Genomic DNA, 13,885 nt, shown 5'->3' with positions numbered 1-13,885 from the left:
ATCTATGTTACCCTAGAGAAAAATGATAGTAAAGGGATGGGATAATGGGGGACAGGGGAGGAGAGAAGTAGGTGATAGAAGAAAGGGAAGATCATGGGAGAGGGCAATCAAATACAACACACATCTGAGGAGGTGAAAGGAGAAAGAGAACAAAATAAATGAGACTAGGGAGGAATGGAATAGAGGGAAATGTAGCTAGTAATAGTGGCTGTGGGAAGATACAGAAGAAAGTTCTCTGGTGGATTTTTTAATTTTTATTTATGGAAATGGGGTTATGACTTGCCCAAGGTCACACAGCTAGGAATTATTAAGTATATTAAGTATATGAGGCCAGATTTGAACTCTGGTCCTCCTGACTCCAGGGCCAGTGCTCACTCAACTGCACCACCTAGCTGCTCCACTCTGGTAGACTTATGATAAAGAAGGTAACTCATGCCAGAGACAGGGCCATTGGAATCTGAACACAGAGTGAAGTAAAATTTTTTTTTCTCTCACTATTCTTAAGGTTTCTTTATCTTTTTTGAGGGTGGGTTATGTTTACTTTCACAATAAGATTATTATAATAATATAAAATAAATACAACAGAAAAAAGAAAGAAAAGTATAGATATCAAGGGAATGTTTTATGTAAAAATGGACATGATAAAAGACAAAAATGGTAGGGATTTAACAGAAGTAGAAGAAATCAAGAAGAGGGGGCAAGAATATACAGAAGAACTGAACAAAACAATCTTAACATCACTGATAATCACAATAGTCAGGTTATTGATTTAGAGATAGACATCCTGGAGAATAAAGTCAAATGAAACTTAGGGCTTTGCTAACAATGAAGTTTGTGGACATGTGCTTCACTCAATATGCTAACAGATTTGGAAAACTCAACAGTGGCCTCTAGATTAGAAGAGATTAGTTTATATCCCAATCCTAAAAAGAGGAATGCCAAAGAATGTTTAAATTACTCAACATTTGCACTCATTTCACATGCCTTTAAGATTATTCTTAAGACTATTAGCTAGAACCAAAAAAGCAGAACTGGTTTTCAAACAGGCAGAAGAACTAGATGTCAAGTTGCCAATATTTGCTGGATTATGGAGAAAGTAAGAGAGTTCCAGAAAAACATCTGCTTCACTGACTAAGAGTAAAGCTTTTGATCATATGGATCAGAACAAAATGTGGCAAGTCCTCAAAGGGATGGAGTACTAGATCATCTTACTTGCCTCCCTAGGAACTTGTAGCAGGTCAAGAAGCAAAAGTTAGAACTGAACATGGAACAACTGAGTGGTTTAAGATTGGGAAAGGAGTATGACAAACCTGCATGTTGTCACCTTCTTTATTTACTAACATGCAGAGGACTTCATGCACAATGCCAGGCTGGACAAATCAAAAACTGGAATTAAGATTTCCAAGAGAAGTATCAACAATCTCAGATATGTAGATGATATCACTCTGATGGCAGAAAATGAATAAGACTTAGGAAGTCTCTTGATGAGGGGGAAAGAGAGTATAATAGCTAAACTAAGATTAAAAAAACAATCCAACTAAGATCCTGGTAACTGGTTCCATCACTTTCTGGCAAAGATAAAAGAAATGGAAGCAGTGTCAAATTTATTTGCTTGGGCTTCAAAAATCATTGTAGCCATGAAATCAAAAGATGCTCAGCTCCTTGGAAGGAAAGCTCTGGCAAAGTTGACAGCATACTAAAAAGCAGAAAATATCAGCTTGCTAACAAAGGTCCATATGGTTAAAGCTATGGTTTTTCCAGTAGCAATATATGGCTATGAGAGTTAAGATTTTAAGGTAAAGTGAGCTCTGTAGAACTGATGCTTTTGAATTGTGGTGTTAGAGAAGCCTTTTGAGAGTGGGGGCAGTAGACAGAGCACTAGCCTTGAAGTCAGGATAGCAGTTTGAATATGACTTCAGACAATTGACTTTTTTTTTTTTTTGGTTTTGGTAAGGCAAACAGGGTTAAGTGGCTTGCCCAAGGACACACAGCTAGGTAATTATTAAGTGTCTGAGACCGGATTTGAACCCAGGTACTCCTGACTCCAGGGCCGGTGCTTTATCCACTACGCCACCTAGCCGCCCCAGACAATTGACTCTTACTAGCTGTGTGACCTTAGACAAGTCACTTAACCCTGAATGCCTTGCATCCAGGGCCATCTCCAGTAGTCTTGATTCCTATCTGGTCATCCAGATGGCTCTGTAAGAGAAAGTAAGACTGGTGACTTAGTACAGTACCCCCTCACTCAAATCCAATTCATGTGCTTGTCACAGCATCACCTCCCTGGTGTCTTGGTCCTCTTCAAGAATGAAGGACAAATATTATCAATGCTTAAAGAAATTAACTCAAACTATTCCCTCCATGATCAATACTGATGTTGAAGCTTAAATACTGTGGTTATATAATGTGAAGACGGGAATCATTGAGAAAGACCCTGGTGTTGGGAAAGATTGAAGGCAAAAGGAAAAGGGGTCAGCAGACGATGTGATGGATAGTATTAAGGAAGCAATGAACATGAGCTTGGACAGACTTTGCAAAATAGAGTGGATAGAAGAGACTGGCATGCTAAGGTCCATGGAGCCAGAAAGAATCAGACATGACTGAATGAATCAACAAATGGATGTTCCACCTTAAACAAATACATCTGCTTGTCTAAGTCGAAAGTACCATGATATTGCAGCCAGTGCTGTGATTTTTATTTTGGAATAAACTAGTTGTCGTTGGTCATTCCTGGACCACAGATTCTGGACAGCCATTTTAGCAATCAGGGAGCCCTTGCTCAAAAGGAAAAATTCCAGTTAGAAATGTCTATCGATACCAAACTATCACTATTACTAGAAAAACTTAGGATTTTTTGAGTGAGTCAATAGCATCTGAATGATGAAAGATAGCAGAAAATTATGTTTATATGGTTAAAGGTCACAAAACAGTGTGGGAGATCCCAAGACACTGGATGTGGAGGTATATAGACACACATACACACAAGCACACTCAAAATCTACCTATCTTTATATCTATCTTTGACCAAAGATATATTGGCTGTCCCAAAAGTCTCAGTGCTGTTTTAAGCTATTGTACTAAGATGCGGGTCACCCTGCATTTAAATATTTTGAAATTAGTAAGAGTAATTTAAGGGGGGAAGATCACCATGATAAACAGTAATAAGCTCACAGTGCCTTAAGGTACATTAGAAACTTTTTTTGGAAAATAAAAAGTTATATAATGAACCCCCCTTTGAAGCTTTAGCTTATTTATAAAAAAAATTAACTTGTTTATCAATAATAATTTGTTATCTAAAATTAAATGTGTATTGGAAAAAATTCTACAAAGAAGGAAAGACCTGTAAGAACTGTTGTGGTGGCTGAGTTAGCTGAGCCTGAGATGATTGCTGAAGAGTAGTTAGCTGCTGTTCCTGCTGGCTCTGTTGTTGTTGTTGTTGTTGCTGCTGCTGTTGTTGTTGTTGTTGCTGCTGTTGTTGTTGTTGCTGCTGCTGCTGCTGCTGCTGCTGCTGCTGTTGTTGTGCTATTGACAAAGTCTGTGGCTGTTGCTGTTGCGCAGCAAAAGTGGGATAAGCCGTTACCACTTGGCCCATAAACATGGTACTGGGCACCATAACTGCTCCACAGGCTACAGGAGCAGTGACTAATTTTGTCACCAGTTGCTGACCTTGTGAAAATCTGCAAAAGGAAAGAAAAAGCCCTAAGGTTAAATACCTAAAAAGTCCACAATTTAAATACTAGCTTACTGAACAGAGATATTCATTTAATTAGTATTTACTGATACTTTAGCAAAATAAAAAGCTGCAATTCTGTGAATATACTTAGTTTCTATTTTTGACACATAAATACAAATTTTAAAATTAACATACAATAAAAATGTCAAGGATCTATGCTTTCCTTGATCTAGCTTAGACAATATCTCATCCCTAATATAATAGTAAAGTCTTAGAAACTGTATGAGGCTCATGGCTATTATGGGACACATCAGAGATATTTAAACCCAGGTTTTCCTGATTTCAATTCATCACTCTCTCCACTATGCTACACTATTACAACAAAAACACATACAGATTAAAAAAAAATAAGTTTTTCTTTCGTTTCCTGAGTCAGATTGTTATGGCATTTGGTTCATTGTCAACCATGAATAAGCTGGAATTTATTAGAGTAAAGAAAAGACAATCTCTATGTATACAAAGGTATTCCAGGCTTAAGATTAGGGTTTAAAATGGGTTAGGGTTTAAAATAGGGTTAAAAATGTATCAATTTAATAATAATAATAATAATAATAATAATAATAATAATAATAATAATAATAACTGATATTTATATAGAGCTTTTAGAGGTCTCTAAGAGATAAGTAGGATGGATACTATTATCTTCATTTTATGATTAAGAAACAGAGGTCTAGACAAGTCAAGTGACTTGTCCAGGATCATAGAGTTGTCATAGAACACTTATAAACAAGTCTGCTTCAACTCCAAAACATGAACTCCCGCCACTGTATCATGCTGCCAAACATTCCAACACTGAAAAATACAATCTTGAGTTATATTTTTTCCTATAATAAGCATAATTCTGTTCCTATGGTCAATTTCTTTTTTTTAAATTGTAATTTTCCTTTTTGGGAAAAAGATTCCCATGGGAACAGTTACTTTTCAACAAGACTATATAAAGAAATTATAATACTTGAAACAAATTTTACGCATAACATACTATAATTAAACATATTAAATGTTGGTTATTATTTTGAATATGTGTGCATATTTTCATATATAAATATACATACAATTATAAACATTTAATATTGGTTGTTGAGTTATTTCAGTGAAGTCCAATTCTTTTTAATAACATTTGTGATTTTCTTGGCAAAGATAATGGAGTGGTTTGCCATTTCCTTCTCCAACTCATTTCAAAGACAAGAAAACTGAGTAAATGAGGTTAAGTGACTTCCCCAGGACCAAACAGCTATTAAGTGTCTGAGGTCAGAATCTAACTCAGGAAGATGTGTATTCCTAACGCTAGGCTTGGCATTCTATGCATTGCACTACCTAGTTGCCCAAAATGTTGGTAACTGTTTTACAATTTGCCTATTTCATATTTAAAATTTTTTTTTAAATTTCTTTAAGGTAATGGGGTTAAGTGACTTGCCCAAGGTCACACAGCTAGGCAATTATCTTGTCTGAGGTCACATTTGAACTCAGGTCTTCCTGACTCCAGGGTCAGTGCTTTACCCACTGTACCACCTAGCTGCGCCCCCATTACATATTTTTTTTTGTTTTTGTTTTTTGTAAGGCAAACGGGGTTAAGTGGCTTGCCTAAGGCCACACAGCTAGGGAATTATTAAGTGTCTGAGACCAGATTTGAACCCAGGTACTCCTGACTCCAGGGCCGGTGCTTTATCCACTACGCCACCTAGCCACCCCTGATTACATATTTTTAAAATAAATGTTTCTTACTTGAAATCTATAAAATTTTAAGTCTTTTACCCTACAGAATAAAAAGATTCTAAAAAAGCACAAAAAGCCCCCAAGTCACAATAAAGAAATAACTTTTTCAACAGGACAAAAAAAAGGTGCCATTTTTCAAAAAAATTATTACAAGTAAAATAATTTAAGTACAGGTATAAATCGCTATGCTGGGTGACAGTTTATGATAAACAATATTTGAATTCTCAAAATTAAAGTCTTCTGTAGGATAGAGATTATTTTGAGATATTTTCTCCACAATATGGAACCTGTCCAAATTTAAATCCAACTTTAAAAAAAAAACTATTTTTTTTTTTAGGTTTTTGCAAGGCAAATGGGGTTAAGTGGCTTGAACAAGGCCACACAGCTAGGTAATTATTAAGTGTCTGAGACTGGATTTGAACCCAGGTACTCCTGACTCCAGGGCTGGTGCTTTATCCACTATGCCACCTACCTGCCCCTGTATTTTTTCTTAGCTTTTAAAAATAGACCTTTCCTTCAAATCTCTGGAGTCAAGCATCTTTATTGCTTAGTTGTTAGTGGCAAGAGTTTGAAAGAAACCTAATATACTTTGCAGAATATTCAATTACACTGTGAACAGGTCACTGTACCCAAGTATAAGCTCCATAGGCACGATACTAAAATATCATCATGATGCTAGTGTGCGTATATTTTATAATAAAATATATGGTTCTACTATAATACAAGCACCCACTATTATTTTATTAGAATATTACTTTAAAAGCATGTGATTTCATCATGATGAGTGCTCCCACCACTGATGCTGACCACAATCTTCTACCAAGTTGATGGCCATAATGTTAATTACCCTGAGGATACACCTCTCTGAACTTAGTCCTGGGTTAGTCCTTAGTTAGTCCTAGGTCAACAAAAAGTGTCATTGGGCACATACTTTAAAAAAAAGGACAGTATGGTTTTGTAATTTAGAATAGTTAATTCCAAATTTATGAATAAGCTATCTTTATAAGTTTATTATTATCATTCACAATTCAAAATATATCTTCTAAAAGAAACACTGTCATATTATAACCCAAGTTATAGCAACACAGTTATTTAGTTTAAATCAAATGAGTTAAAATTCAAGACTATCATAAAAGGAACATTAAGCTAATTATATATTCTAGTTACCTTATCTGTCTGTCCTGGGTAAAAGTAGTTCCTGCAGCATTCTGGTTACTGTTTTGTGGCATGCTAGATGGAATCTGGACCATATTTCCTGTTGTTGGTTGAGAAATTACCATAGTGTTGTACAGTGGAGCTGTTAGCGGGCTTTGAGTCTGATTGGAAAGAGAGGTTTGTTGATTGTGGCCACTGATAATGTTTGGTTGAGTTTGCTAGGAAAGATAATATTTTATAGACTGCTCAAAAAAAGAAATTAAATAAAATGTAATCCAAAGGACACTACTATCTTTTTTTTATGCCAGTGGGAGTTTCTTATTTAAACTCAGAATATAGGAATTAATAACTGTAAATATACTTTTGGGGAACACTATATACAACAGAAACTAAGGGCTACTAAAGATAAGGGTATTTATCTTCTTTAAAGTCACCAATTACTCTTAAGTAGGGAGACAAAAATGTTAATTCTGGAAAATGAAGGTCACACAGAGACAGATACTTGTTTGAAATGGCTCAAGGTTAATATTTTGTATATCATGGACTAGGCTTGTTATATATCTAATAAATTTCCAGACATATCCTAGTACTCAAAACAGTAATACTTGCTACTAAAATAAAGTTATTGGATAAAGTTATTTAAAAACCACTGGTCTACATTATCCACTGGACTTCTTAATTTCATAAGAATATAAACTATACTTTCTATAAACAAGGTTTTATTTTATTTCAGAAATTTTATAAGTTTAATCATTCAATGATCTTCATGACTTGAAAGTCTATCTTTATACTTTACCTGAGTTGCTGGACTTTGTAAAGGCTGTTGTTGCATCAAGTGCTGAGAAGAACCAACATGTCCAGTATTTATTCCACCTTGAATCTGATTAGTTTGAACAACCTGACCTTGCATGTTTATAGGTGTAAGTTGTTGCATATTTGATGAATTTCCAGAAGAAAGTTGAACAGAACCAAAATTCAATCCAGGGGATGACTGCTGTAAAAACATCTTTAAGAATATTCTAAAGTAAGTTGTTTTTTTGTAATTCAAACAATAACTCATACTAATGCAATGATGAGAACAGTTTTGAATCCTTAAAATGTTATGCCCAAATTCTGTTTCATAAAGCAACTTCTCAAGTTTTATCAGATTATTTAACTTATAAGACCTCAATGTTTTTAAATGCTAAAAATGCATCCTCAAAGAATATCACAAAAGATATAAAACAATTTCAATTCTTATATACACACATATATAAATGGATTCAAATACAGATATCCATAAAATATAACATTTAAAAATGGAAGAGAGCAGAGGGAAGACTGTTGCAAAGCAAAAAAAAAAATCCAACAATAGTATGTCACAACTTTAAAGGATCCTAAGGATCATTTTAGGAATCTCGCCTTTTTTTTTAAGCAATCTCACTTCTACTGTTAACTATGGTCTAATTCAAAATTGGATTTCTTTAAGTAAAAATAATTTTATAGTCTTGGGAAAAAGACTGTAAAATCTTAAATTGGATTTCTTTAAGCAAAACTAATTTTATAGTCTTGGGAGAAGAAAAAAATTAACATCACTTATGTTTCAATATCATTTATTAATTAATTATAAGCTTAAGGGTATGTTCAAATGCTGCGTTCTAAAGCAATTGTTTGGAACCTCAAATTGAATCAAAAATGTATGTGGAAAGTGAAGGTAGGTAGCCATGATGTAGAAGGAAAAGTTCTGAACTTGAATTCAGGAGGTCTGGGATTGGATTCCAATTGTGATGCTTTCTGTAAGTCATATGTACAAAGGCATATTACTGAACCTCTCTGAGCCTAAACTGCTCATCTATAAAATGGGAATAACAACATTTAGAAGAGGGAGAGATATGATCTATGCTGACAGGTAAATCTGAAATTTGGCTAAATGAATAAGATCCAAAGTATAATGACTAATGGTTTCTATCATAGTAAGTCTTAATTTGGCATCCATAGACTTCTCAAAGAGATCTATGGATAGGTTTCAAGGAGTTCATGGACTTACATGGGAAATAAATCACATCTTTATTTTGCCAAATCTTTCATTTCCTTAGTAATCTTATGTATTTTTATGTATTTAAAAACCATTCTAAGAAGGAATGTACAGACTTAACCAGACTACCCAAAGGATCCATGACACTAAAAAGATTAAGAAAATCTGACTTAGAGGGAGGTCTGTCTATACAGTATATTGTCCCAGGGACTTGTCCATGGTTCTGATTTGTTAAAATGTCTTTAACAGTGTCTTAAATTTGAAAGGCTTAGGTGATAGATTCATCAAGTTAATCTATAATGGGGTTGTCCAATCTTAGTTTTAAAAGTTTTTATTGAAACAATAGAGAATATATTTTGATTTGCCATTTTAGTGAGACCTCTGCAATAGCTCAGCAAATATTACTAATTTTTACCTCATTGTTTTATTTGGTATTTATTCTTAGGTAAGCTAGGTGGCCCAGTGTTTAGAGTGCTGGACTTGGAGTCAGGAAGATTCATCTTCATGAGTTCAAATACAGCTTCTGACACTTACTAGATTTGCATCTCTGGGCAAATCACTTATTCTTGTTTGCCTCAGTTTCTCATGTGTAAAATGAGCTGAGGAAGGACATGGGAAACCACTCCAGTATCCCTGTCAAGAAAACCCCAGGATCATAAAGAGTTAGACACAACTGAGATGACCAAACAGGAATAAAAACTCATTCTTATACATACACACATACATGCATACACATACACATGTCTCCCCAATAGAATGTACATTCCAGGACGGCAAAACTGTTTGTTGTTTATATCTCTAGTGACTAGCATATAGTAGGCTCTTGCTGTATTTACTTTAAAAAATGAAATATTTTACTTACACCTCATGGTCAAAAAGTCTCTTTATAACAAGAATGTCCCTTTTATAGACACACACACACACACACACACACACACACACACACACACACACACACGATTCACAAATGATGGTAGGCAACTTAGCTGTAACTTACTTGTAAACCTTGACCATGGACCATTTGTAGTTGTTCTTGAATTTTTCTGAGTTCTTCTTGTTGTCGGTGAATATTTGCCTCTATCATCCGAGTTCGCTGTTCCAGCTGATCTTTTAGATGCTGCATGGCTCCCAACTGAGCTGAAAACTGAAACATGGGCTGAAGAACCATAAAGAAATCAGATATTTCAGAATTATTTATTCCCTATGATTATATAATAAAATAAATTATCCCTGCCAGTTATGTATGCCAGTGAAAACCAGCTCTTAGCTTGTCATATAAAATACGTTGGTTCCTAAAATATTATAATACTAACTCATGTTTCTGTAGTACTTGAATGTCTGAAAATATTTTACAGAATTATTTCATTTCTTCTAGGAGCAAACAAAGTATATTCATCATTTAGAGTCATGGTAGCAGAGGAATCAAAATTTAATTTGATAAACTACGACATTATGCTAAGTCACTGTTACCACTAAGACTCTGCTCTCAGATAAATGTTAATGAGGACCAAATAAGGAACTGTAAAACCTTTCAATCATAATAAAAATATAATCAAAGATATATGAGGCAGTTTTGAATGGAGGCATTTTCCATTTCTTGTCATTCCTAATTTTGTTGCTTTGGTTCTTTGATATTGCTTAATAAAGAGAATGACACTTTATTTCTTCCTATCTGTTGAGAGCCAAACAGATAAAAGTAGCAGTACCTAGAAAGTCAAAATATATTACATATATGTATTTTAAGATTTTTTCCCAAAGAACACATTGTGCCTAAGTGTTTGAACTATTCGAGTTATATTTTATATAACATAAGAGGCAAAAAAATCCTTAACAGAAAGACAAGGGACCAGATCTTTCTTGTGAAAAATTACCTTCTAACATTTTTAAAGAAAAACTTAGAGAACAAACAGGTTGTATAATATCAGACAGATAAATATTTTTATAAAAGAATAAAGTATCTTGTCTATTTTTTAATTTTGTTTTTAAACCTTATGTGATTTCAATTAAATACAAATAAGAAAATAGCAACACCACAAAGTAAAAGAATAAAAAAAGAGCCAAAAATGTCATGTTTAAATCACTGACTATACATAAAGTTTTAGCCAAATCATGTAATTTTTAGCAGAAATGAGAAGCAGCACAGGGCAGGGGACAGAAAACTGGTCTCAAAGTCACCCCCCACTGTGGCCATGTGACCCTGGACAAGTCACTTAATTCCTCGGTGCTCTAAGTATAGAAGTTAACAGAGAAAGAATGCAATTCTTCATTTAACAATGGAACTTCCTTAGCAAGAATTCCCTATACCAATGACTTCAAACTGAAAGAAAAACAGATCCCTGTATGCTGCATATTGACTTAGAAAACTGCATATTTACATTACCTATAGTGTATTGTATTTCTATTTTTTTAAAAACATTTGCCAAGTACATTTATTAAGTCATCCCTTTTAGAAGTTTTTAGGATCTCCTGTACTCATCAACCTCCTCCTCCCCAACTCCCTCAGCAGCCCAAGTACAGGTCCAATTTCAATCCCTATTCCTATAGTAGAAATAATAGAACATTTTAACACAAATAATGCTCTGAAAAAATACGGCTAAATATTTAAAGAAATCTGAAAGAATTATGTTAATTCTTCAGAATAAGTGCTTTATGGGCATGGTGCTGATAAAAATTGTATTTAATTCTTTTTGTGACTCAGTGGAATAACACAGTTGCATTAATTTCCTAATATGTACGTCTATTATCAAAAAATTTATAGTATAATCAGTATATTCTGGCTATTTTAGCTCATACTAATGAAATTATGTACATTTTATGCTTGTATATGTAATCTTAATGACAATAAGGAGGAAAAAAATCAAAAGTATTTTGACTATCAAATCAGAGAATATATGAGATGTAATAAAGAGTCAGAAAACTTTTCAGGAACCTGACAATACCCAATAATGCTTTGGATCCAGTTTTGGAGGGTTTTTTAGGTGGTGGTAGTTGTTTTGAGATCCTTTTAGAAGTTTAATGTGTAAATTGAATAATTCAAGTCTCTACTGGGAATTAGTATTGCCTAGAATGGGACTGCCAAAGAGCCAATACTGCCTCTATAAAGGGAAAGACAATATAGACATGGAAAGGTGTTCTAAGACTCACTAGTAGCATTCAGTTCTGCTGGTAGTATAGGATCATAAATCTTAAGCTCAGGACCAACAAACCCATATAGTGCAACTTTTTCATTTTACAGATGATGAATTTGCGACAAGTTGTTACACAGGCAATGAGAGCAAGAGGTGAGATTTGAATTGAGGATCCTGGACTCACTCCTCTTTTCACATTCCACAGAGGCTAGATAAAAAACTACTTGCAGATTTTTAAAATGACCAGAAGGAGGGGATAGAAGGGCAGTAGGGCAAAGTGTTAGGTTTTTCACTTAAGAGTTGCTCTATAGGGGCGTGGCTAGGTGGCACAGTGGATAGAGCACCAGCTCTGGAGTCAGGAGTTCAAATCTGGCCTCAGACACTTAATAATTACCTAGCTGTGTGGCCTTGGGCAAGTCACTTAACCCCATTGGCCTGGCAAAAATCTAAAAAAAAAAAAAAAACCACAAAAGAGTTGCTCTATAGCCCAGAAAGAAACCATGCTCTAAGTGAACTAAGTCTAGGATGCTGATTCTAAGAAGTAGTTGAAGGAAAAATATTACATAAATATTTCTCTAACCTTTCCTATAATAGTAAACACAACTATCACTTGTGCTAGCTTAATTTTCTGACTCCTTTTGCACTGTTCAGTTTAACCTTCTTCTCAAATGTGAATTCACCAAGACAATAGAAAACAACTATAGGCTCTTTCCCCTCCCCCTCCCCTCTACCTTTCTGGCTCTTAGTCTTCCAAGGTGGATCAGCCCCTTGACTCCCTCCCTACCCCAGCCCCACTCCTCCCTGCACAGAAGGAGCTTGGCCAACCCTCTCCTCCATGCTGGATCCATGTGGATCTAAGCCTAGCCACATCTCATGGCCATTAAATTTCTTTTCCCCTTTCTTAAATGGCTTGGCTATTAGCTTTTGTGAATTTTTAGTAACTTGTGAACACTTTGTAGTAATCTGTGAATCTTTTGTGCAACCTATGAATTAAAATTTAAGCCTTTCTTACATCCCCAAGTCAGAATGGTGAGTTTTTCATTTCAAATGAACCCAACTTTTAAAATAAAAGATTTAGCCTTAATGTGAACAAAAACTGAGCAGGTCTGCCTCACCTAGTTCTAAACTACCATAGGGTCTTCAACCTAATCCTTTGCACATGGTCAAGGAGGTAGCTGTTCTTGCTCATTAATATAATGAGCAGGGAGGAGGAAACATATGGGGACAAATGTATCAGTTAGATTGTAATCCCAGCCAATGATTGGCAAGAAGGGGCAGGATCAAAACCTTTCAAACTGCATAATTCCTCACCCCCTCCCACCCTGAGAGAGGTGTGCCATTTATTAAGCTGTCTTAATTAAAAAAAAATTTTTTTAATCACTCTGGACTAAGTATTCATGATCCATTTATAACAGTAAGGATTCTGGGGGTTTTTTTTGTGCCAATATAATTCTGGGAGAAAAAAATCAAATGGTTGGATTGTATGTTTAAAATTAAATGACTTACTTAGAAAAAGAATCTAGGTCTAAAAATTATATGTTCTAAGGCAAGATTCACTTGGAATCAGTTTTCTAATTAAAAACCTAAGGCCCCACAAACAAATCACATAATCAAATAAAAGTTCAGGGAGAAGATACTTGAGTGAAAACAATTCCTACAACATTTCCATCATGTACAGTTCCCCCTAAAATTAAAGGCTCTTCAAATATAAGATGAAGCTAGAACTTTTGATGCATGCAGTTTTAATCTGGGCAAGATTAAGGATTTACAAAGAACCAGTGTATATATAGAACCAGTGATCCTGACTTCAATATCATTATATTCTAAATATTAAAGATCACCAGTTCAACTGGTCATTAGAATATTGAAGCCTGAATGTCAGATGTCTTTCCTGCTGGAATTAATACAAAAGCAGATAAACAGTAAGGAGCTAGATAATCCAAAAACTATAATAATAATTATAATAAATGAAAATGATGATGATAATAATAGAAATAAATGGCCTTTAAGGGCTGCAAAACACTTTACATTAGTATTATTTCATTTTATCCTCACAACAATGTAAGGCAGGTGAAACTATTATCTCCATTTTTCAGAAACTAAGGCAGAAAGAAGTTAAATGACTTGCCCACAATCACATAG

General features: G+C 34.6%; 1 protein-coding gene across 9 annotated transcripts in view; it reads right to left on the bottom strand.

Moving 5' to 3' along the window:
• Window positions 1-13,885, bottom strand: part of CLOCK (clock circadian regulator) — a 125,422-nt gene that overhangs the window by 15,698 nt on the left and 95,839 nt on the right. For 8 of the 9 annotated variants that reach the window (XM_074229402.1, XM_074229403.1, XM_074229401.1 and 5 more), the window contains 4 exons: window positions 9,613-9,771; window positions 7,398-7,607; window positions 6,614-6,819; window positions 3,341-3,677 (listed from right to left, as the gene is read on the bottom strand). In XM_074229402.1, the coding sequence (XP_074085503.1) occupies window positions 3,341-3,677; window positions 6,614-6,819; window positions 7,398-7,607; window positions 9,613-9,771 (912 nt within the window). The remainder of the gene's footprint in view (window positions 1-3,340; window positions 3,678-6,613; window positions 6,820-7,397; window positions 7,608-9,612; window positions 9,772-13,885) is intronic. The other variant, XM_074229407.1, reaches the window with a different exon arrangement.

This window comes from Macrotis lagotis, chromosome 3 (assembly GCF_037893015.1).
Source record: "Macrotis lagotis isolate mMagLag1 chromosome 3, bilby.v1.9.chrom.fasta, whole genome shotgun sequence".
NCBI classification, from domain to species: Eukaryota; Metazoa; Chordata; class Mammalia; order Peramelemorphia; family Peramelidae; genus Macrotis; species Macrotis lagotis.
The sequence above is the reverse complement of the archived record's forward strand: the minus strand, read 5'-3'. Positions and strand labels throughout refer to the sequence as shown.